The sequence below is a fragment of the Harpia harpyja genome, chromosome 2 (genome assembly GCF_026419915.1).
Source record: "Harpia harpyja isolate bHarHar1 chromosome 2, bHarHar1 primary haplotype, whole genome shotgun sequence".
Lineage (NCBI taxonomy): Eukaryota > Metazoa > Chordata > Aves > Accipitriformes > Accipitridae > Harpia > Harpia harpyja.
The window spans coordinates 6,355,317-6,381,578 of record NC_068941.1 but is presented as its reverse complement, the minus strand read 5'-3'; the positions used below and the strand labels follow the sequence as shown (position 1 = coordinate 6,381,578).

Here is a 26,262-nt window from a genome sequence, read left to right as displayed (position 1 = left end):
CAATTGAGAAAATAGTTACAAAGCTTGGCTTGAAATACTGTTGAATTCAACACTAGGAGGATTAGGCTACAGGAATTCAGATACTTGAAAGCTGGCATTTTCTAGTAGACAAGTTTGGATTGAATCCCTCTCCTGAAGTGTTTTATCAGTAACTGCTGGTTTGAATGAAAAATTAGCAAAAGAGTCCATGCAACTACTGAAACTTTACACATTGTATATACGAAAGATTTATGAGCAACAGAGAAAATAAGGAATTACTTGTTGTTTCACTGAAAGCTACTCATCACTCAGTACTCTTATGGTATAGTAATTATTATGCATTCTTTGTGCAAGATAAGTAGGATGCAGTATACTACCATTGTTGCATGTCGGTATTGCTTTTGTGCTCTGTTTCTGCACATTTTGTCCAAAAATACCAAATACTTGCTGAATGGTCACATTGGTATGGTCTTACATATGTAGCATGGTTACATGTGTGAGCAAGACAATTATAATCTGGCTGTTACTCTTTAAACATCTTCATTGTTTGGGTTTTTTTCCGAGAAGTATGCTGTGTATTTTGAAGATAACCACAATGAAGCAAAGATGGGTACAATAAATTATTTAATATTTCCAGTGAATGAGCAGAATAGTAATTAGTGTCAAGTCAGCATGGTTTGATACATATGGCACAGGAAATAAAGCAAGGTTCTCTTCAGGTCTTAGACCTAAGGTTGTCTTTGGGTCTACTTGTGCCCTTCTGCATGACCTGGCTCAAGCCATGTCACTTCCTTGTGCCTGTGTTTTCTCACCCAGTGATTTTCTATTTTTGTTGCCTATTCATATTGAAAACTTCTTGCTTTAGGGACAGGTATACTTTCTGTACAGTGTTTAACAAATTGGGGCCAAAGAGTCTTAATTCCTCTAAAGTTCCTGAGTTCTCATGTAATGCACATAATGTGTACTTGTATACAAGTGATTATACAGGGGAGGATCACACAATCATTTTTTTTCTTCAAATGTTTTACCTGCCATTGTATTTTCATCCCCTTCTCATCCCTGTCTCTTCAAAATTCCTCTCCAGTTTTGCCATCTGCTGATGAGGTCACCAGCCAAATTCAGCAGTCACTATTGTCATGCTCCTTTGAAATTGTGTTTTATAGAGGAAAGACTGGATTCGGCTCATAGAAGTGACTAAAAAATGGTCACTTCATACTCAACTATTCCTGTTTATGAACTCTAGGATAAATCATAGCTTTCTCAAGCAGAGGCTCATACTGCAGTAAAGGATCATAGTGCAGTAAGGGGTGCATGCAGCTCCTGAGGAATGGATGCTGATGCCTTAACTCCTCAACATGCAGTGATTGCTATGCTGCGACGGAGACATTGCATTGGTTTTAACTATCTGTGTAGATCACTATGAATCAGTATCTGCTCCTGTTTAATACACTCCTGCAACTTCTAAACTTACTTCTACAGCAAGGGTCTTGTCCTTACAATCAGCTCTTGACAATGCCAATGCTTACTGAAGACTATTAATATGAATAGAGTAGTCACAAGTGTTTGTTTCTTCCTGTAGTCCTTTCAAAATGACATCTTAAACATACACAGCACTTGTTACTAATTTCCAATAACCTCACTTGTGGTTTAGTATGTGTCTGGTATCAGATATCTGTTGAGCTAATTCTGTGCTGAGAAAGTAGTTGTGTTAGTAATAATACTCTTCTTATAATGCATTGTTAAATAGGATTGAGTGTCAACAAGCAAATGCATGTCAAGACTTTGACAGATTTTAAATAGAGTTAGAATACATTGGTTAATGCAGAATGCTAGTTCTTCCACCCATGTGTATAACTGTGAGTAAAAGGAGCTAAATAGTTTCCTTGTTAGAAGAGGCATTCAGTAAAGGTCAGTGAACACTGTTCTTATTCCAGCTGAATTTGAACAGCTTTTCTGTTGCCCAAATAAAAATGACTAAATGGTTTGAAGTTGAAAACCCATGCTTTAAACAGTATACTTAAGGATTTGTTGTTGTTGTTAATCTACAGAGCTTTCTGAGAATCGCACACTATATTGGCAAGTTATTGGACCATCATCTAAGAGATGTTAAAGGGGACAGGAATATGTTACTCATAATTATGCAGCTCCACATATAGTTCTGTTCAATGTCAAAGTGCTTCATAAATAGTGCAGATACCTAACAAGTAGTCAGTTCTTATTAAAGAAATGTAATTACTGTCATGTGAAAGATTTTACAGTTATGTTCCACACCCCTCAATAACCTCCAAAGATAGAGAAATGAATGCTTATTTTACATAGTAAAAAGGCAAGAAGGTAAAAACTAAATTATCTCATGGCCACAGTTTGAGAAATGGTATTAGAATTCAGAATACATTGTTCTTACTGATTACTATTACTATACTACACCATTAAGGCCAGGGGACATCATTACACAACACTCCAGAATAAATAAAATGGCAGATTTGAACTGATAAACCAAATTTCTACTTTAGCTTTTGCTTTTTCCACAAAGGGTACCTGTTTCTTTCTCTGCCTTGTATCTTCAATCAACACATCCACATATGTAAATTTAGTGTAAAACAGAGCTAGATGAAATGATAGCATTTTATGTTCTCCTTTCCTCATGTGTAAATAAGCAGTGAATCAGACTGCTCTACAAATTGCTGTCACTCAGCAATAGTACAGGTTCACGCCTGTGCATGTTCAAACATGCCTAGACAAAGTAAACAGCTTCTTATGCCTAATCACTTGCTAGTTTAAGAACACTCTCCATCTGACACTAGATTATTAGAGTTACTTTAAAATCTTATTTTACATTAATACCAGTCCTCGATGTTCAAAAATCAAGTCAGCACACACAATCATGAAACTAGGTCAAATAATAAGCCTTCTTTTAAAATGATTGATTATTCTATATCTGCCTTCTTGTGTCTAATGCTTTAAATGCCCCCAGCTTGCATTTTCAGGTTCTTTTCTGCAGCCTTAATGCTAGATGCTAAATTTTGTTTAGAAAAAGCTAAAATTTCCAGGTAATTTCTTTTCTTGAGGAGATTAGAGTAAAACAAAAAGAACCCACATATAACACATACGATGACAAGAGTCATTGACACTGATTTTAGAGGTTGTACTGTGTTTACTTACAAATTTTTGCATTTTAAGCTTTTTATTTTTCTTAAGGATACTTCTGGTCATTTTCATCACAAATTTTTATTCTGTTTTCTCATTCAGGTTAATAAATGAAAATTCCAAATGTTATCAAATGCTAGCTTCTTATTTTGACTCTCATTGAAGCAGCTTTTGCAATGTGATACTGCCCTATGCAAATTATATTATGCATTTCAGTAATACATGGTCATGGCTCCCACATTTAATATTTATCCTGTTAAAGTACTGTAAAGTAATCTTGTTAAAGTCAAAGTTCTAATAACATATTAATTGTTCTTTATGCTTCTTCACTGCAAGAAACATTTGGATGAGGTAACTCCACAAAGAAAATACATATCAGTGCTGTAATAAAGAAGGATCATTGGTAGTTTTTATTAATATACTTAAAAGGCAGAGCTTACTTCCTTTAAAAATAAGTAGCTAAGCAATGAACCAAAACTCTTTCAGAATAACAATGGAATTTCATTGTGTTCTCTGGCACCATGTTTCCAGTAATTCGACTAGCTTTAGATTGCTGGGAAATTTATAATAGATGTTGATTGAGGTATATTATTGCTACAGCAAGCACTGTTCAGGAGCTTCATGGAAAATGTAAAAACACGGAATGAAATCCTAGCTCTGTGGAACTCGGAGGCAAAACTCCCACCACCTTAATTATGTCCAACTTTTCACTCAGCGGTTTTGGACTCTCATCATCAGAAGATTCACAAATGTCCTCTGTGACCACACTGACCATTCAGCCTTGAAGATCACTGGGGCTATAAACAATATTAACCATGTATGTAAGGTTTTGCACGATCAGGATCACAGTACACAGACAGAAGCCAAAATAAAGAATAGCCTATCATCCATTTATTTGGAGTTGCACTACTGTGAATAAGAGAATAATTTGGTTTTACAGTGCTACATCGAGTGATATTTACCTCAGTCAGACATAGTTTTCTGAGATGGAAAAAATTACCAGGTAGCTTGCACTGAAGTGGAATGGGTACAGTAACATTATGACTTTCTTTTGCCCAGGTGCTCCCTTTACACTCACACTGTTTCCTAAATCAGTTCAATTTTTCATAGCATGTTTTGCCTACACTTGAGGTCTCCAAATGATATGTGATTGCAAAATCTGATAAACTCTTTCAGACCCTCCTAACAGGAGACAAATAAGTGAACTGTTGTGGATTGCTTGCTAATAAAAATAATATTGGTGGACTTTAGATTTTAATCAATTACTTTACTTTTAATTAATGGTTAATTACACTTGCAGTATTGCATTCTACAACACAGATGAAGCTGTTGTGTAAGGAAGAAAAGGCTATGTACAGTGCTTTTCATATTTAACATATACTGATGCATGTAACCGATCAGTGGCTGACTAACCTGACTAATTTCCATGGTTTCTTTCAGCTTCACTCTCGAAATTCCTGTGGTCTGCTGAGCAAATAAAAACTATCCCAAATTTAAAACATGACCACCATGAAAAGTTTCCAAAAGATCAGACTTTTTAATAGGATTTTTGCTGTTCATAGGCCCATACATTATGTAATTCAGAAAAAAAACATTTCTTCTGAGAGTAGATCATGTGCTGTGAGGAACTCTCGATGCTGAGTAAATGAAATAAAAAGCCCTGTATTTAAAAAAAAAAACAACAGAACAAACCAACAGATTTTGGACAAGAAAATATAGTGATAAGAAAAAGTATACTCATATTGATGATATGTGTGCTTATAGATAATTCAAGATATGCTGTATTTAGTGAGGACATTATTAGGGTTAGCATTCTAGTGCTAAGTTAATTTGAGAAACAAATACTAGAGATGCGTGACATTTTTTAATTAATGGTAAACTGTTCAAAAATATAATTTTGGGGGTATTCAGTATTTGGGGTTGAATTAGGCAATGAGTTTCATCTGCAAGGAAAGGAAATAGGAGAGATGCATGAAAACTGTCTTCATTATTTTGAAGGGGGTTGAATTAGAAATATTCATGTTTCTTTCTGACAGTTTTTAAGCAAAACTTTTGTGCTTTGAGTCAAAACAGCATTTTTCATCAACACAGAGCAGGGAAAGTTAACTTTAAAATAGTGTATAGGCAACATAAAAATAGGAGGGGCTGCAGGTGATTTCATGGAGAGAATTAAAGTTCAAAATTATCCATTTAAAAGTTAGAAATGGTCTAGAAAAACAGAATTAAACCAGAAAGTTTTGTCTTCATATGAATATATATACATCTTATACAGAAATCCAAATCTTAGGAATGGGAAGGACCAGAACTTTTCAAGCACAAAATTACGGTGTAAACTTCTGATCTTCTGTATTCTGAAAGCCACAGCATAAGCAGTCTTCCTCTGCCCTATTCAGGTATTTCCTTTAGGCAAAAATAGCTTCTTTTTTATGGGGCATAAAACATTACTGCTTAATCTAGGCTAAGTGCTGTGTAAAATTGAAGAATACCGATACAGAGGAGCACTAAAGGTGCTCTCGCATCCACTGTATAAAAAGGTTTAAAGTTACCCTCTTTGCAGTGTCCTTTTCAAATAGATATTAGTTCTTGAGGATTTTTAACTTACATCATTCACTGTATTTTTATTTTTGTTTTACAGAGAAATGGTTAATGCATGGTTTGCTGAGAGAGTTCATACCATCCCAGTCTGCAAGGAGGGAACCAAGTCCCAGAGTGAATCCTGTGCTTGTCACCAGCCTGCCTGTGCTGAGACCACCAACTCTGGGACGCCAGCGAGGAAAATCTCTGCTTCTGAATTTGACAGACCCTTAAGGCCTATTTTTGTCAAGGACTCAGTAGGAGCAGTGAGCTTCCTCTCCGGCGCTGAAAAGAAGGAACAGATGCCTCTGCAATCTCCAAGGATTGAGACCAGTGCAGGCGATCAGTGCTCAAGACTATTAGAACTTGTGAAAGATATTTCTAGTCACTTAGATGTCACAGCGCTTTGCCATAAAATTTTCCTACATATCCATGAGCTTATAGCAGCTGATCGCTATTCCCTGTTCTTGGTCTGTGAGGATAGCTCTAATGAGAAGTTTCTTGTAAGCAGGCTGTTTGACGTGGCAGAAGGCTCCACCCTGGAAGAAGCTTCCAACAACTGCATTCGCCTGGAGTGGAACAAGGGCATTGTGGGTCATGTAGCAGCTATAGGCCAGCCTCTGAACATCAAGAACGCGTATGAGGTAAACCAAGAAAATTTATCTTGAACAATTCTTGAAAAAAGAAAAAGCCATATTATCAGGTGTTGTAATCTTGCAGGTTTAGTGTATGTATTTGGAGCTATATTGACTTAAACCAGTCAAGATGCAAACCTGACACCATGGTTTTGGTTATAATACATGTATTATAGGCACATGCATATACAGAAACATGTAGCTATAACTAATGCTAGAGAAATGCTAACATCAAAATAAATTATGTAAGTTTGACATTAGCAGTCAGATATTAGCCCCATCTTAACCAGGTATGTGCCCACCAGTATTTGCATTTCCAGCTTTGGACACTTAAATGTTTCCATTTCTGCACCAAAATGAATGAAATTGTGAGTGTAATTATCTGCAAAACTGGAGTCCTGTGACTAAAAATACATTGGAGAATTTTATCATACCTGAGGCACAAAGAGTAGAAGCTGAATGAACAAGAATGGGATGAGGGTTTGAACTGTATAGAGGCTTCCCAAATGAAGTGATACTCTGTAATTTGAGTTACTTAGTACAAGGCCAGATGAAAAAAGGAAGAGAATCCAGCACTGGGAGAGGACATCTCTTACATCTCAGCTTAACATCTCTTCATTCCAGGCTCTTTGGATATGCTGATTTTGTGCTTTGAATTTAGGGGTGATGAAAATTTTAATGAATTATTTAGTTGATGAATTAACTAATTAATAAAGGCATACAGAACTGAAAATTACCACTTCTGATTGATCATCTCTCAGTTAATCTGACCATGTTTACAGAATTAGGTAACATTACCGAGTAGATTTTTTCAGAAGAAAAAAAAAAGTGGTATGATTTCATATGGTTTCCTTTTCAACAAACACTTGTTTGCTGCCTCAGAAACTGTCTAAACATTTGCTAAGTACATGTTTCCAGCAGGACATCACCTGTCCTTATAGTATAAAAGTTCATTCTTGAATTGGGTCCATCATGCTCAACTTGAAATCAATTACTAGAGAAAAAACAGCAGTCTTTAAAAATAGTCTGATTTGGTTTAGTAAGATTTTTTTTAAAAAAATCAGAGCTTTATAACAATATTCAGCTGAAAAAATGAAACAAGCAATCTCTGGTAAAAGCAAAACCACTAACCACATTCATGAAACTTTGTTCCTCTGTGGCCATATGTCTTTCAGTATATTTCTGTAATTTCTTCTTGATGATAAAAACCTATACTAGGGATGGTTAGTCCATGTATACATTTATTATAATGATGCTCTAGGCTCAAGAAAGGCTTCTCCTAGGGTTTGGGGGGGTTTTGTTCTTTCTGGCAGTTGTATTTATCCACAGGCACTCATGTTCTACATAAATGCTCTTTTGTTGTTGTTTTAACACACTGATAGTAACAACTTTATATAATTATTAGCTAGTAATGGAACCTTTGTTATCCTGGGTAACAGTTAAGTCAAATATTGTACTTTTCTTAACCTTTAAACCAGGGAAGAAAAAGAACTGGTCTTTAGGCAACTAGTCAAATAATTGTATTTTTTTTCTTGTATCAGGATCCAAGATTCAATGCAGAAGTTGACCAGATCACAGGGTATAAGACGCAGAGTATTCTCTGTATGCCAATAAAGAATCATAGGGAAGAGGTAAGTTGCAGTATTGGGATCACTTCACGTAATACTGTTTCCAGCTATGCTAATGCTTTAAACTTTAATAGCTGGCAGTCATTATCTTACAGTATAAATCCATGTCTTTTTTTGAAAAGACTGCTTATGTTTGCTTGGACTTTAATTTTATCTTATCTAGTTCAGTAATGTAAGCCAAAGGGAATTGTCAAGAAGAGTTTAATCCCAGATGCAGAAGTAGAATATATGTATTTAACTCTAGAAGTGCTGTTCCCTGTTCCTGTACTAAGTATCTGTCAGCATTAAAGTTCTCTGCACACTTATTGATCTACCTCAGTGCATGCTTAGATTGTATTTAAGAGTTACTGTACTTCAGCTGAGCTTGTATCTATATTATTTTCTTCAGAGGACACAAACTGGGTTTTATCATTGTCTGCAAGGCTGTTTTTACATTCTATTAACTCAGCTCATAAGTAATAAATTAAGAAACATGTTAAGTGCTTAACTTCAGGCACTGAAAAACACATGGTGTCAATGTGATTCAGAAAAGTTACCCACAAGGCATATAACTTAAATCACTCCTAATTTAAAACAATGTGAATCTGCTCATTGAACTCTTGTACGTATTTCCCATCCATGCTACTTCTCACAGAAGTTCTCTCTTCCTGTCTGATGCTATTGCAGTAGGGAGAATTCTTATTATGGACTAACGATGTCTTCTTGCAATGAGTAGTTGAAGACTGAATTCAGTAAAGTCAGTGAAAGCCAATTAATGGGAAAAAAATGAGGGCCACAGTTTTACTTAGGGGGTAAGTAAAGTAAGTTTGGGTGTTTTTTGATCCTGAATGCAGTAGCCTTCAGCCAGATCACCAGTGCTTAGAATACTCACAAAGTGTAAGGCTCTCTATAAAGTGTATCAGAGCTTTAAGATGGAGATTTTTCTCTCCTGTAATTCCTTTATTTTTTAGAGTATTTATAGTTTGCTTCCAGAAAGCTCAAACTCCAAAACGAAACGCTGCCAAGATTGGTTTGAAGACATCATACCTTCTTTTTCTTGCTTTTCCATCTTTTACTCCTCTTATGGAATACGTCACCTTGACTTTTACTGCAGTGAACCTTTTTTTCATTAAATAAATTGATTAAATTCTTGATTTAACTTGTTTGTTGAATCTTACTCTAGCTGACCCAGGTGATCAGCCAGGATTTCCTTTCTTCACCTACTGCTGATTTTGGTTCAAAATATTTTTTTTTCAGCTCTTCCAAGGACAGCACTTGATCCTCTCCTACTCCCACTCCTGCTTAAAAGTCTTCCCTTTCTAACCAGCAGCAGCCACTGCTGGGCCTGGGCCAGCTGATGAGCAAAGCAGATGTGTGAAGAGCTGTCAGGGACCAGTGGTCCATGTCAGGCTGATGCAAGGCTTTAAGTTTCACCCAAGCTATCCCATTTTCTTTTTGTTGAATGGAAAAAATGCTATGCTCTGTGTAATTGAGATCAGAAATGAATTACAAAATCTTGCTGGCCAGGGAGCGTGGAAGTGCTTACTTCTCACTGGGTCCTGATGGTAGGTGGAGGAAGGAATAAGAGCTGTAGTCTGTTGGTCCAATACAGCACGACTTACAGGCTGAATAAACCTGCAATTGGCCGTATCTTCAGCTAGCTTTCTACTCCTAAGTGCATCAGCAAGTGGAAATGAAGCAGCAATTTGTTTATTTTGAAAAGTTCAGCCAAACTGAAGCTGAGGAGAATGTTACACTCCACTCTATGCAATAATTTGAAGGGGCTAAACTATAAGATTTCTTACACGAAAGGACAGCACTTTTTAATTTTTTCTGATTTTAAAGTCTCTGCCAGCAGGTTTTTCACCTTCTCACCATAACACATAGCTGACATGTTTCTGGACAGATGTTGGAGTCAATGAATCAGTCCTTAATTTGCCATTTGCATTCTGCTTTTCTGTTTAAAAAAAAAAACAAAACCAAACCCAAAACCAGAATACTGGCTCTACTGGCTCCTCTCCTTTTTTTTTTTTTTTTTTTTTAAAATTCCCCAAAGGCCCTCTAGTAATATTGAGGCTAGTGAATGCTGCCTTAGCCCAGGATGTCAGCAGCCACAGTCAAAAGATGATTCTGGAAGACATCCAAAAAAAAACACTGAGAAAGAGAAGCAACTGGGGTTTTCTGTTTGTTTGTTTAGTATTAGTACTATTTTTTTAAAACAAAAGAGTCAGTAATTGAGAGGAAGAAAATCTCATGCTGATTATTAAATCCTCTGGGCCTGCTGAAGCATGGAGATTTTTCCAGTAGATGTTTTTCACATTTGCCTATATTTCTATGAGGCATGTGAGAAACCAAAGTCTCACTTAAAAATAACAGCTAGTAAGAAATTCCATAGATGAAAAGAAGAAAACAGTTTGATTCACGGAAGAGCTCATAAAAAGGACCCAGGAACTAGTAACAATGAGAAAAGAGCAGTGCAATAAGAGGACTGTACCCCTGCACAGATGCACATGAAGAATGGAATTACATTCACTTAATAGTAAAAGAACTTTTCTCAATCCCCTACTCAACCTATTCTTGCTGATAGAAATGCCACAGAAACATTGCATTTCAGGTGCAGAAAATTCTGCTGATAATGTCCTTTAAGATCAGATCATAGAGGGTTGTATAGTGCTAGCTTTATGAAGAGTTCTCATTTTCCCCTGAAAAATTACAAATGCAAACTGACCAAGCTTTGATGTGACTTCAGGGGCTTTGAACAAAGTTCTGATATCTGTAAACCCCTGCTGCACAATCTCTAATAACTAAACAGAAATTCTTCCCATCCCATCATATGACAAAAGTATTGCTACATGATGCTTTCTGGCATGCAAGGCTGTATCATTTCCTGGTTATCACCATCAAAGAAAACAAGGAGGAAGAAAGGCCTTGAGTAACCTGAATTGTATTCTACTTTAAAAGAAAAACAAAATGGTTCTAAGGCAAATCATTTAATCATCTATTCCTGCATTTATATTTGTCATAAGGTGAATGTGAAGCCATAGCAAAGATTCCATTTTGATCCTGAAAGATTTTCTCTTCTGGTGATTCTTCTGTAAGAGCAGATAACTGTATGCAGTTATCTAGGCATCGGTATGTAAGACTTGCTACGTGGATTATCAACATGTATCAGAGAACATGTCAAAACCTTCAAAACAGACTGAATTTTTATCCTCAGTAGTACAAAAGCCACCAATGAAAAGTTAGTATTAGCCAGCTTGTACCACAGAGTTACCATGGTTATTTCTTTTGCAAGAGGAAACTGGTATTGCTGGCCACAGGCTTTAGCTGTAGCTATTAACGCTAACCATTTCAGTGCTAATACAGAAATCGGGGTTTTACCACTACTGGCAGAAGACCTAAGGTTGTGGCAGTTCAGCATTTGTGTATCTCAAAAAGCAGCTTTTCATTCCTGGTGTGTCTTTAAATCTTTAATTTTTCAAAAGCTTCAAATGGTACTGATTTGCCTTCTGGAGCTCCTGTAATAAAGTCAGTAAATGCAGTAGCACTTTCTTCTGATTTTGTTTGGTCTTGGATTCAGAGACCCAGAAAAAGGACTATGGAAGCTAATTATAATCATTATAATTATCATCTCGAATTTCTCCATCTGGTTTTGTAGACGTTTGTAAAAAAACAGTCATTTTGACAAAATTTGACAGAACTGAATAAGGAATAGAAGTCCTCAGCTTAAACCAGTTTGCGAAGTTACCCAGAACTGATGCAAGACTCAGTACAGCTAACTGGTTTGGAATATCTGTAGAATGGATGGTCTCTGATACAAAGAGTCATCACAGCTGCTGTGGAACATCTACAGGAATGACATAATTTTTTGTTATTTCTGCATTTTTTTTCTTTCAGCTGTGCAAAATAATTTCCATAAAATTCTATTTCACTTTAATTTCTACTAAAATCTGCAGGATTTTCTCATATGGGAACTTTTAGCTGAATTAACTGAGACCTATCTCCCAGGCTCTGAGTACGTAAGATTGAACTTCCTACTAAGTGGCTAGGGAAATGTTTTATTCTGGCAATGCTCACTCCAATTTAGTTTATTGTTTACTTTGCCCTATCTCCTGTCACTGGGAAGCTCTTCCCTACAAATCAGGAGTGCTACTCTATTTACAACAGCCTTTGAAAATATCCTGTTGAATTTTATTGTATAAAATGTGACCAGGCATGTTACTGTTAGCCAGCTAAGTTATTTTCTCCCACAGTGAACACTTCAGGTATAATAATACATCACAGTCACTGCAGTATAGTGTAGATCTAGGCAAGCTAACTTTAAACAAACTAACTCAAGTTCCAGCAGCAGTCTTGCTGCAGGATTATGTAGATCAGTAATTTGCTTTTTGGGTGGATTTTCAGCTTATGCTGAGACGTGTTATAGTAGCTACACTGCTGGAAATCATGCAGACTACTGCTGGCATGAATGATAGAAGAGGATGTGAAAGTCTTGTTGATTAAAAATGAAAGTCTGCAAATACAGTTCTGTCCCTGCAGGATAATTTTATAAGCCTGAATAAAACCTCTACAAGACCAGGACAGCAAAGTAAGGTTGAAACCACTTAGTCTGTCTTCTCAAGTGGCTATGTTCCCATCTTTAAAATGAGATAAAAGTTGAGTTTCCCTCTTCCTGTTACCATTCTTTGGCTTAATGTCATTTTTCTTTAGGTGCCAGCAAAGTGAAAAAAAAAAAAAAAGTATATTTATCTTCTTAGGAAGCAAAATTACATTATTATATTTTTAAGTCAACTGAAGTAAGAACCGACTAAAAAGGGCACTAGCTGCCTGTAGAGTACTGTAGAGCTGGAACAGCTTTCACAGTTAGACCTGTAATCTTAATGCGCAAAAAATTGCAGCATGAAACAATCCAGATAAAATTCAGAGCACAGCCATCAGCACTGAAGTCATCAGTCATCATCTACTGGGAAATACTCTAGGTAACCTGCTACTTTTAGAGGCAGGAGTCAGCTATTGCAAGAAAGTAGCAAAAATAAAGCTCTCTGATAATTAGAAGAAATCTCTCCTTGTGATGTGAATCAGGCTTTACTAAATGGTATAACTGGTACAGATTAAGAAAGGTTACAAAACAAGTAGCAGCACTGGGAGAGAGATTACCTGTGTTGCCAGCAAGAATACAATTAGGAAAGTTGTGTTGAGATGTGATGTGGGTAGGTGTGGACATTGACTCAGTAATTGTTGGAGGGTTTTTTTCCCCCCTTTTGAGGACTGAAAATAAGAGAACAATTCCATCATCAAAATTGCTTTTTGTCTTCTTGGTGTATGTCTATCTTATGTCACCTGAATGGAAATTAACAAAGTACATGGTTTCTAATCTAAGGGGAGTTTTTCCAACTGACTTCAAAGAAAGCTGGACCACTATGGTAACATACAGCTTGTTCCTTTCTGCCCACCCCTTACATACTTTCAATACAGCCAGCCTGGATGAAGGCTTTTGTTAGGAACTGCATGACTACTGTAGATATACATTGTTCTATAATACCACCTACCTAGTTAGACTGGGGGTAAAGCTCATGGAAAAAAGTGTGTAGCACTCAGGAGCTCACTGGTTACTTTAGGGATTAGGCCATAAACTCACATGTATGAAAGTATAAGCAGATACTAATTACTTCAGTCTTTCCTCTCCCTTAGTCTTGGTTTTCTTCAGTCCAGAGTACTACCTGAAGCTTTTCCGGTGGTCATCCCCTTTCATAGCTGTTTTAAACCCCTTTCTTTCCTACTAGTTTTGTCTTGGGTGACCAAGAAATATACAGGATAATTCTGTAGGCATAGTAGGAGAATGACAAGAAATCAAACATACATATCTTTGCTTCATTGCTACAGGACTCAACTTGCAAAAAAGTTCACTTGGTGTCTGCCTGTTAGAGAATTAAAGACACAAAATATTGTGCCGAAGTAACTTAAAAGCCACCTTTTTGTTAGACTGGAACAGTGCTTTCATCAGCAAGTGTTTGAGTGGACTGTCATTTTTTTTATGATATTCTCCAAGCTTTACAGAGAATTAGCTTTATCTCAGATATGTCTTGTGTATTGCCACAAAGATTTCACACTTTTCATGTACCTGTTATCTGAATAAGTTTTCTGTATAGCTGAGCTCAGACCAGTTAGTCACCTTTGATTCAATTTCTCTGCTGGTGCGAACATAACTCACAGCTGGAGATCACAGATCAGGCCTATTGTTATTTCAGATTTGTTTATAGCAAGTTTTAAAAATAAGGATTTGGGTTTCGCTGTGCTTAGTATTCTCTAGAATGCAGGCATATGTTCTCCATGGCCTAAAATGCTACCACATGATTTACTTTTGTCCTAATTACATAATTACTTTAGTAACAGGAACAGACCCTCTTGAGTTTCCTACATCTCCTAATTACCTGGTTGCAGGCAAGACTCCAATGGCTAAATAATATCCATCTGAGGTTTTTCTCATTACTGTCTTTACACCACATTCTACAGAATCTAGTGAAGTTCACTGGAATCTGTATTGATATAAATGAGGCCAGAATTTGGACCAGTTTAATTTTTAAAACTATTTTGCGTGAAAAAAAAAATAGCACATACTACAAAGTTGTCTTTAAAAGCTTAGAATGCCACTGAAACAACAACAAAACCAAAGAAGTTTGCATCTGCACAATTTTTTTATCATCAACGTGACCATGAATTTTTAGCAGGTTTATTCTCCTCATTACTCCCTCCCTCTTCAGTTAAAACCTTTTACTGAAAGATCTTAACAAAGATCTAAAAATGACCATTTCTGTTGGAACACATGCCTTTGTTAATGTATCAGAAACCTGCAGTGCTAATAAAGGGAGCCTAAAAATAGTCTTTTTGCTATATTAATATGGTCCTTTTACTGTTTTCTTATAGCTTTTTTAAGTACCACAGACTTTCCTTTCATGGAGGGGATGTGTTTACACAAGATGAAAGTACTCACCTTCTGGATGCCTTAAAAAGCCTCTGACCTCATTAAAGTTGTCTTAGCTCATGCTGGATCAAAACTGAAAAAAATAAAATAAATTAAATAAATACCCACAGAAGACAGTGGTATGAGAAAAGGCCTAACCATTAATCTCTGCACATGTAGGTTAACATAAAAGCATATTGACTGGCTAAAGGATTTGCTTACTATTCAAAGTCTGCTATAGAAGTATATAAGGCTAGTCGTACATTGTTATTACAGTAAGAAAGTTCACTAGATAAGAAATATTCCTCACTAAAGTAAATGAGAGGTTGACTGTGGGAAAAACTGGGTTGTATGGAATGGAGCTGACAGTTAAGCTTTATTTCAGACAGACATTTTTGAGCCCACAGTTGGCAGTGATTCATGCTGCAGAACAATGACCTTATTTGTAACATCAGTATTTTGGGAAGGCTAGGCTGAGAGATAGTAAATTGTCTTCTTTTCCATTACAAAAATAAAACTGTAAGCCTTCCATCAGTTTAGCAATTATAAACTTAATCGTTAACAGTTAAGTACAACTTTTTAAACATGCACACCACAGTTTTCTTCTGATATTGTTTTTCCCCAAAAAGCAAGATGAGAAAAATACCATCATTAACACCTTGCACTGGTCTTGCACTACTTGCATCTCAAACAAAGGAAGTTCTTTGCAGCTTTGTCAATTATTTGTTGCAAGCATGCCAAAAAATCTGAAAAGGATCAAAAGCTGTGCATATACTTTATGGCTTCTTACCACCTACTCTTTCATGTTACTGTACTCAGCTAGGTGGGCTTCATCTGTGCTAGCACATTCTAGCCTCTGAGCTTACTGCACAGCAGATTTATTTAGTTTAGCAGAAGGTAAGATCCAGCCATTTAAACAGATGGACAATCTTAACTGTAAGGAAGTGCAGGGTTTTAGTGAGTGACTTCCAGCTCCTCCCAGTTTCCAGCTTCCCTCTCCTACCTGTTGCTCTGGCACTACTCCTCTCTGTCAGCTCTCCCTTAACCTAAATCCATTCCAGGTGCTGCTAGCAGCTATTTGGCGTGATACCGTAAACTGCAGGCTTCATTTCTGGGTACCAATATAAGTAACAGCTCAGACATAATTGTCCCCAGCCTCCACTTGGCACCTTCCTCAGAAGGTCATCTCCTTTGGTACCTTTCTCATCCATCCTGATAAACAGCATTAGGTTCACCACCTTATAGCTCCCACTCTTGATATCAATTACAGAAACCTGTCATTACTCACTAACAGTCAGAACCTTTTTTTTTTTACTTCACAAATAAGGAAACTATACTTTCTCCAATTCTTTTAAGCCTAAAGTCAGATTAGTAATAATTTGCAAAGTCTCAAAAGGAGTGGAAACATACTGAATTATTTTAGGGAAAGGCTAAGGCCTTGAAATCCTATAATCTTGGAAATGTTTATGTATCAGAGAAAAACATCTATTATAGTAACAATTTGATTTAGTAAAGAAAGAGTGTGCATTAATAATGTGTAGTATAATAACAAAAATAAATAACCTTTTTTTAATGGAATGACAAAATATTTGAATTAGAAAACCTCTCATTTTCACCGTATTGACAGTGAAAGTCAGAAGTATCTCAACTGAAATTAACCTGTGTCTCCTTCTGATGGCCTTCCAGTTTTACTGTGCTGTGAAATTACATGGTTAATTTATGACTCAGAAGAGTAGAACGGAAGTACAAGGATAAGCACAGAATCCAGGAGAAGTTTAAACTAGTTTACAGGACAGAATGGTCACTGCCAGTACACAGCTTGAATAACTGCAGTGGGGAATCTACAGAAATACTATTCCAGTGAATTAATTTTTTAAAGAAATGCTCACTTTCTGTTCATACTGACTTGTATGAAGGTCTCTTTAAATTGTCTTTTTTTCCTTGGGCTCGGAAAAACAGATCCAAGTTACCAGAGAAGACATCTATGTTGAGTATCTAAGAGCAAGTCCAAAGCAACCACCCAATTTCATTTCTCCCCAGATGTCAGAGCCTGCATTAGAAACTGGAATCAGTACTAAGCCAAGATCTGAATTCCACTTTCATTTTTGTAAGGAGTTCTGCTGTTTGCAGGGCAGATTGGTTTCCTAGGAGGCTCTTACCAGCATGCAGAATTGAACTCCACAAAGACTGGCAGTAACAGAAGCATCACACTTAAACAGCTGTGTTGTTCTCTCATGTTCGTTTTACATTTTTTTAAAATCTAAACCAACATCCTTTATCAAGAAATCATGTTTATTGGCTAACTATCCTCTATGTAGAAAGTTACAAAAGCACCAGCAGTTTGGACTTTAATTGACTGTCCTTAAAGGGACTGTTTTCTATTGTGTAAGAAATCATGCTTGAATCTCCCAATTCATGGAATTATGTCCAGAAACTTGAAATCAAATTTCACCACGGATTATTTCTACACTAAAAAAGCATCATCTGAAATTTAACATAATTTAGACAGAACTTTGTAAGAATAAAACTAGGTGTGTAATCTGGCTTGGTTTATTGTTACATGGATTCCATTTTCTTCCACTTAAATCCAAAAGGAGACGAGCCAACAAAGTAAATGGAGCTGGTCTGTTGATGTCTTTATTTCATAAATCATAGTAGGTTTTTTTCTAGTTCAGGTAAACCCTCCTTGTTACTATCTGTGCACTGATTTACTTAGGTGGGTAGCCTTAACTTATGAAGCCTCTTGGCTGGTGATCTTAATACATAGTCCATCTGAAATCTAGGACTTAAGCCATGTGCCAAGAGCAGAAAGAACTACTTAACAGAAAGCCTTTAATGTTGATCAGGCCATAGGGGTTTGCTTCTTAGGTCCATCGCAGATGTCCTCAGGACCTGTGAATGACTTTTTACCCTTTGCTTAACTTCTTTACCTGTAAACCACGATTCTTCCCTACCTTCTGAGTTGCTCCATTGGGAAAGTAATTAAAAATGGCGAGATATCAGCACATCTTGGCAAGAAGGACAGTCTAACTACCAGCTGAAGCATAACAAAGTATCTCTTCTTAGTGTTGGTTTAATGTGTTTTTAGTAAAAGCCTACCTTTAATAACCTACTAAATTTGAGTAACGAACTTGAATCTGGCAGGAACGCAACCTTTGTATGCTATTTTTCAGCAGATGAAAATTAATCTGGTCAGATTCAGAGAGATACAAAATGTAAAAAGATCACTGTAGCCTAACTCTAGATCCAGAAAGGAGGCTATGTTTTGGAAATCTTGTCAGAGCTAGCAGGAAGGGTATTTTCTGCACACACAAGCAGATGAACTTTAGGGCGAGCTGTTGTGTGGCCTGGCTTATGACTGCAGAAGAGGGAACTGTTGTCTTTCTGGGAGATGATTGTTCCAATTTATGCAATCAATTTTGGATCAAATCAACCTCTCTTCATAAGGGCAGCAAGGACTCATGCCACTTATTTTTTTTTTATATTTCAGGTTCATGCTCAGCTATTTGTCATATGAATAAATTAGGAAAAAACAGGCTTAGATATCTTCTGTTATCCAAAGGTCAACCAAATTAATATCTGTAATGATCATATATTATGTTCTATAAATATGTCTAGAAATAGAATCCCAATGACAGACTCCTAAAAATTATCTAATTACTCCATTTTGAATACACTAGGTTGTTGGTGTGGCTCAAGCAATCAATAAGAAATCTGGAATTGGTGGCACTTTCACTGAACAAGATGAAAAGGTATAAAAGCTGGACATTTATATCTCTTCTATTTTCACAGGGGAATGGGGGATGGGTATGTGATTACTTTGCATGCTGATCAGAAATTTTAAAGTTATTAAAAATTAAAAACCTCTAAAAAAGTAAAAATTCCTGGTAATACTGCAAATTTCTTTCTTCATGAGGCCATGAGATATGTGGATGTGAAATAGTTTAATTTCTGGATCACCATGGTATCTCTCATACACCTCTGAAACACAGGCTTACTCTACTGAAATGCCTTGTAAAACAGTTTGATAACTTTTAATAGACATCCTTTTTTATTAATTGGTTTTAACTCTCCCGTCATCCCCAACAAACATATTTTGAATGTAAAATTTGTGTAGTGATTCTTTTTTAAATTCTGTATCACTTCTCAATATAGCAATTGCAGGATGAGAAAAAGCTTTGGATAAATTATGAACAATGTATGAGATAATCAGTAGAGCAGACAGCATCTTTATTCCTAATTCTCACACTGCAGTTGCTTTCCAAACATTTCCAGGCTTCACATTCAGATTGGTATTGCAAAAAACAGGCTGCACGCAGGCTGGAGAAGTTGACTTAACCCTCAGCAATGAAAAATTGGAATTCACCCTTTCCCTTTGAAAACTTTCCCTTTAAAACAAAATGCATACTGAGTATCTGCAGGATATCAGAATTAATCCCATTCTGAAAGGGGAAAAATTTCCGGGTTTGCTATCTTAGCAGAATTTTATTTCTGCTTTCCAAGAGATTGAATTCCCCAAAATAAGAGAGGCTGATTGTCTGCAGTCAGTTTTTGTAGATAAAATATGCATTCCTGTAAAACGAGTTGATTCCTCTGAGCTGCTTGTTATATCAATCCTACTTTTACCGGGATAAACTGTGAAGATCATTAGTTTAAAAAAAGGAGAAGAGATTCTTGAGGAAGTAACAAATTATGAGTAACGGAAAAAAAAAACCCAACCCTGAATGTGTGGTTGCCAAAAATATCTTAAAAATATCAATTAATACTTCAAAGTGAAAACAAAAAATTGCAGTAGCGTATCTTTGAATACAGTTAAGATGCTGTGAGACATCTTCATGAGGTGTTGATGTTCATTTGCCTTCAGGATTTTGCTGCGTATTTGGCATTTTGTGGAATTGTTCTTCACAACGCTCAATTGTATGAGACATCTTTGCTTGAGAACAGGCGTAATCAGGTATGATCAACAGGTTTGTCCCAAGAATACAGAAATTACGATGGTTAGCTAGTAATCAGTGCTTGCTCCTGATATTTCTCATATGGTAGTTATTCCTTGGCTATTTTTAATTACTGTAATTGAATGCTGTGTATCTCTGATAAAGCTCCAACTAACTGCATTGAGAAGTAGCTGGGCACATTCCAGCTTGGGCTGCGAGAAGTGGACTATCTAGGGGAAGAAGGTAAAGCTACGTGTCAGAAAATTCATTCCATGACAATATACTCGATATTGCCTGAAGTTAGCCTGTGGATCACTGTACATATTACACAACCAGAGGTGTACATACTCCAGAAATTTCAGATAGAATTATCCCTACAGAACAGTAGAAGTTATACAGATTGCTCTTTTAGTCCACTACAACTATAAATAGTCACTAACCATATTTTCAGTAATGATCAGATGGAAAACTGGATTTCCTTCTGATTAATGTAACTGTATTTTGCAGCCATCTTTATAACTGATGGGTTATTAATACCATGGCCTTTACAGATGGATATGTCTGCCATATACGGTATGAAAGGGTTTTGGAGAAAAAACTAGGCAGCAGTTTTAAAAATTTTCCGGTAGGTCTGAGTTTCCAAGTGATTATCAGTGTTTGTAAACTGGTACAAATTTGGATAATCTTTTCAAATTGGCTCCATGCTTCTTGTGAGGAAAAAGGAATATAATATGAGCACATATGAGCAGCTAAGTCCTTCAGCAGCAGCTTTGAAATACAGCAGGCTGTATCTAAATGTTGTTTTCACCAAATGAGTTCATTAGGATCTGTTAAAATTGCAACAGATAATAATTGTGTTTAAAAGTCTTAAGAAGTGTAAATATCACTGTTTTTAGAGCGCACACATGAGCCATAGGAAACTATTAGGTTTCCTAAGGACAAATAACTGTGTGTTGTCTGGATTTCTCAGGTTTCATTTGATGAACTGTAATGCCTAAATCTATTCTGTCTCTCTGACCAAAACCATCAGACAGCTAACTATGCTATTTATTTCTTGATCAAAAGTGCCAAACTGGCTATTATTTACTGCTACCTTGCAGTCTGTGTGAAAGCCAAAACTTAATTTTGGTCACAGACATACATGTTGACTTCCTTGATTCAGGGAAAAGGAGAAGAATCAAAGACAGTAGTAATGATAATTACTGCTTAAATCACAATTAGTCAAAACTTCACAAAATACCTTTTCCCCAGGTGCTTCTTGATCTTGCCAGCCTGATTTTTGAAGAGCAGCAGTCTTTGGAAGTAATTCTGAAGAAGATCGCTGCCACTATAATATCATTCATGCAAGTGCAGAGGTGTACCATCTTCATAGTGGATGAAGACTGTACTGTGAGTATGTTTTTTGTCTAAAAGCAGAAATGTTTGTTCCCTCAGAGCAGTGTGGGCTTCTCTCCATTCTGACACAAGTGTTTCAAACCTGTAGTATATTTGGTCGCCTTTTTGTCCTCTGCCTTTTCTTTTACAGCATCTACTCAGGTTAGGTGTTGACTTGGGAGGCTTCAGCCTTTGTGTAGGCCAGACTGCCATTTTAGGCAGCCATTTTGCATTACCTGTTGGTAAACTATGGCTCTAAGCTCTCTCCTATAGCATAGATCTTGAATGTTGAACTCTTTTGTAACTCATTTTCTTGGCTACTGATGTAGGACAGAAAAAAGGAGAAGGCTGGGAGAAAAACAAAGTGGCCTTTGCTTCCTGTGCAGAATCAGTTTTGATGGCACTTTTTTATTTCTTGAGTATATCTAAGCAAGGAGTATCTAAATAAGGTATCTAAACAGAATCATGGCCTGTCCCAAGATCCTGGCTCGCTGAAGCAAAGCACAACTCCTTTCCAGTCTGCCCACCTGTATTTCCTTCCTATTGAAAATAGGCTGCAGAACAAGGAGCGGGATATTATGTTGCACGCCTCAGTCTTGTACTGGCATTGCTAGTTTTACCTTCACTACTCGTTACAGATATGCATGTACTAAGATCTGGAAGTAAGGAAGCATTTCCACGTTCTGTAGCACAGAAATAACACACAGCACTTGCGATCATCTGCCACAGTCCCATCTCTCACTGTATTTAGAAGAGTCACTCCTGCACACAAGAATACAGAAGAGGAATTTACATAATTTTTGTATTCACATATTCACACTGTCCTTGCAAGTTAGATAAATTCCAGCACCTAGTTTGCAGTCTGTAGTTTGAATCTTTAGTACAGAGAGAATCTAATTTCTCTCTACATTTAGGCTTCTCAACTGTTAAAAAAAGCTGCGTGAAAAGCAACACAGAGATCAGTCAATACATTTAAAAGGTTTTGATGTCCTCACCTGTCTAAGCAAAGCAGGTCTAGAATTGGATGAATGTTAAAATAAAGAAGTTCTGTGCTGACAGATAAATTTGGCACAGCTTGTAAATACTGGGATTTCTTCTCAGAGTGATCAGTAGAGAATCAAGACACTTCAATGGTATTAAAAATTGTATCAAAAGATATTTTTGTGGTAGGATCCCGTACACTTGCTGCTAGATGTGAAATGAAGTTAAATAATTTTACACTTGTCTTTATTACAGAATAGGTTTTGATAACCGCAACAAGCTTTTCATGAAAACTACTATTCTAACTTATGACAACCTGATACACCTATATATTAAAATATCCTCTCGGTATTCCAGGATTCATTTTCTAGTGTGTTTCACATGGAATCTGAGGAATTAGAAGATTCAGCTGAAAATCTGAAGAGGTAAAACAATGAATTCAAACTTTTGGTCATCCCAGGAGAATGCTGAAGAAAAGATGCTTTTAGTATTTTTTTTCTTAATAACAGACCTTATTTCCACTGGGTACCATGTATTACTGCTATTTTTATAGAGCAGGTTTTGCCCTGAAATGTACATAGACAAACTCTATCACTTTAAAAAAGGTCACACTGAGCAGAATAGGAGAGTAGAGCCTGATCTCTTCACTTTTGTCAGGTCTAAGTACATAGTTGTATCACAAGGCTAAGCTATGGAAATGTACAAAATGTGAGAAGTAAAAATTTAAGTTGGTGGGCTGCTCTAAAACTGATCTGCAAGAAATCTGTGTAGATGACTATGTTGTAGAGTAGACATATCCACATTAGTAGATACTAATACTATTTATGATTTTAATCAATTATTTTAATCATTATTCTTTTTTCATAGATAGGGAAGCTGACTCAAAGAACATGACTGACTAAATCGAGAATAAAGTCCTAAAGTTCTAACTTTCAGTCATCTTTGAGAAACCATTAAGAAGTTCAACTGGGAGGAAGGGAAAGATGTAGAAATAGCTGAATTAAAATATCCAGATTAAATAGTTTCCAAATTTAGTCTGAACCTCTGTATTGAAGTTTGAAAATTACTGTCTCCATTACCTTTCTCTGTCATCAAAAACAGTTGTTTCAGATAATGCCAAAAGAGTGAGACACAGTTGTATATAAAAGGCACTACTACAGATACAGTGTGCAGAGAGAATATGGGGATTTCTGTACCCCTTTGATCTTTTTTGCAGTGAACATTTATTATATTAAATTTAATTCCATGTATTAGAAAATTATGTCCAACGTGTGTGGCTTGAGCAACTGAAAACTGTTGAGCAGTATTTCAGACAATGTACAGCCAGAAAGTACAGAGGTACAACAGGCTAGTAAGATCACAGGGTGAAAGAGAAAGTTTCTGTTTACTTCCTCTTCTACACTATGGGAATGGTAAAGGGAATTTACCCTTCCTATGCATTATCCCTTTCATGGTTACCAGTTAATGGACTCAAAATGTAATTTACCGCTTGCATGGGCCATCAGTAAATTATTTCTCATAACTGATAGGGAAGGAATCTTGGAGGCTTAATTGCATATCTGAATCTTGTTCATGAGACAGCACAATTATATACCAAGGACTGTACTATGAGTCAACCGTTGGAGTTAGAACTTCTGCTATGCTTGAAGGGCACAATCTTGGGCAATAGCAGAAATATAATGACATGGATTAGATGGGAAGTATTACTTTACATAGTAAAATTTCAGGCTTATTATGTAATTGAGGACCCTGAAGAGAACCCCAAATCAGGCTGGTTTTCAGAATTGTGGGGCATTGCCTTTTATAACTAAGTTTATGAAATAACGAAAGAGTAATTCCCTTCCTCTCGCACTGTGAACATCCTTACACCATAAGGATAACTAAAGTCAAGTCAAACGTCAGAGGGAAACTACAGGAGCTTGATGGGAATAGGTTTGTTATTAGGACATATGTCCTCCTCCAAAGCAGGCAAAGGGTCCAAGAGAATTGAAATGCCTTAATTAAATACATCGTGGCTAAAAAAGTAGGATATGATTGATTCTGTAAAGACATTTTATGTCCTGATTTGGAATAAACAGTTCTATTTCAGTAACAGAATCCCCATGCAACTGATTGTGCCTTTACTTCTAGAACAAATTTGAAATGAACTTAGAAGCAGAAAATTCACAAATGTTACCTGCTGCACTCTGTTTAAAGAATGCGTGAATTTCATCTAGTATTAATTTTTCAGGTGTGTCAGATCTGTGAATGGAGTTTGTTTTCAAAAAGTTCTGTTTATTTCAATATAAACCCAGTTGTTCATTCTTTATCCTTCATCTGCATAAACTGTACTGATTTGTTTATTTCTTAAGTTTGGTGTTCAGTGTTAACATTGTTGAATATTAAAGAAATGGTGGAACGTATAAATCAATCCACTCTGCAGTTTTGTGATGACAGCTGGATTAGGATACAGGATTTTAACTCAACTCCATTATATATCTATTGGTTATATCCTTTCCTCGTACAGGAAAGATATTACAATTACCTGCTTTGCATAATGAAATGATCCATTTTCATACTAAGCACATAATAATAATGTTGTATCCTTCAGGGACTATGATACAAACAAAATCAATTATATGTATGCTCAGTATGTCAAGAATACGATGGAGCCTCTTAACATCCCAGATGTCTGCAAAGACAGAAGATTTCCCTGGACAGTAAGTAAAATAAGCTTAGATTTGAAATTCAGAAATGGAGAATGTTTTTCTGTTTAACTTTCAAACCTTTTTTGTTTTCCCCTTATTATTGCTATTAATTTAACAGCCACAGTTAGAATTACACAAACACAAAGGAAGGTACGTTTGCTCAATAAAATTCATTATCAGTGAAGAAAAGGTACAATACTCCACAGTGAGCCAGGTGGCTAGGAAAGGGATTTATCTCTACAGACATTATTTAAAAAGCCTAACATTAATTTGTCGATAAATAGTGCAATGTGGAGAGCTTGCAATATGTTCTATGGAAAACATTGAAGCGAAGAACAGTTCGAGGTTTTCACAGTAATCCCTGATAGTTTACTGTGAGCGTTGGGAGGCTCTCAGAAGTTCCTCCCCTTTTATCCTCTCCTTTCCCTTCTTGTTCTGGCAAAGATTAATGTTATAGATGCTAGTTCTTTGCTGTTTTGGAGAAGGAACAACTTCACTTTTCTTTGGGAGCTTTTGCTTCACACTTCAAGTGTGATCTTGTGGTATGGTGTACTACTGAACACACAGATACTGGAGAGTTAGGAGTGAAGGTCCCTTGGGAAGACTCAGATTACAGTCGTCATCAACAAAAAGCAAACTTGTAATTCTGTATTTTCCTGTCAATGCAGAAATTAGAAAGATGTCTGCTGCTCTTATTATATTTAAGCCTGTTGGCTAGAGGGGCTCAGAGAGAAGGTAATAAGAGGGAGAGGAGTTATTATGATCAGCAGATAGCTTTTTACCAAACTCTTTGTTCTGAGGCACAACGAAAAGGTCAGAAAATACAGTGTTCAATGTGATTGTGCCAGTAAGTGGAAAGAAGGGGCAGGCTCATGGAGGGGGAGCTGTGTTGCTTCTCTTTTTCTCTGTGCAAGGTTTCATGGATGTTCTGGAGTGGGTTTCTATGAAGGATTGAGCAACACAGGAATTGAGTGCTCACCACTTTGCAGTACAGGGCCCAAAGCTATCTTAACTGCAGGAGTAGAAGTAAAAACAGAATCGGATGGATATACTGTATTAAATCAATGAAGAAAGGTGATTATTTTGAAGACATATTAAAATAAAATTAATACCCCGAGGGTCATCCAAACAACTGTTTGTCTGAAACAGGCCTTTCATTTTGTCAGTAGGGTTAGAATACTTTTGCATTTTTCCCTGAAATCTAGATGACTTACACCATATGCATGTAAAAGAAACTCATAAAAAGAAAATAATAGTACTGCCAGAAGGAATTTTGGATAATGTTTTTCACACAGTGGCTGCATCTCCACCCCTGTGTAGGAGCAGTCTCAAGGCAGGGCTGTAGGCTAAATGTTTTGAAATCTGATGAACCCTGACATGAGG

At 36.5% G+C, this 26,262-nt stretch overlaps 1 protein-coding gene and 1 long non-coding RNA gene across 10 annotated transcripts in view; one reads left to right on the top strand and one right to left on the bottom strand.

Moving 5' to 3' along the window:
• PDE5A (phosphodiesterase 5A) overlaps window positions 1-26,262 on the top strand; it is a 141,099-nt gene that overhangs the window by 81,864 nt on the left and 32,973 nt on the right. For all 9 annotated transcript variants that reach the window (XM_052814219.1, XM_052814228.1, XM_052814210.1 and 6 more), the window contains 7 exons: window positions 5,762-6,344; window positions 7,877-7,966; window positions 18,584-18,655; window positions 19,768-19,857; window positions 21,089-21,226; window positions 22,550-22,617; window positions 24,783-24,891. In XM_052814219.1, the coding sequence (XP_052670179.1) occupies window positions 5,762-6,344; window positions 7,877-7,966; window positions 18,584-18,655; window positions 19,768-19,857; window positions 21,089-21,226; window positions 22,550-22,617; window positions 24,783-24,891 (1,150 nt within the window). The remainder of the gene's footprint in view (window positions 1-5,761; window positions 6,345-7,876; window positions 7,967-18,583; window positions 18,656-19,767; window positions 19,858-21,088; window positions 21,227-22,549; window positions 22,618-24,782; window positions 24,892-26,262) is intronic.
• LOC128154135 (uncharacterized) overlaps window positions 4,418-26,262 on the bottom strand; it is a 68,800-nt gene continuing 46,955 nt past the window's right edge. The window contains exons 3-4 of the long non-coding RNA XR_008239257.1: window positions 14,934-14,997; window positions 4,418-4,593 (exon numbers count right to left, since the gene is read on the bottom strand). This is a non-coding gene — a long non-coding RNA (uncharacterized LOC128154135). The remainder of the gene's footprint in view (window positions 4,594-14,933; window positions 14,998-26,262) is intronic.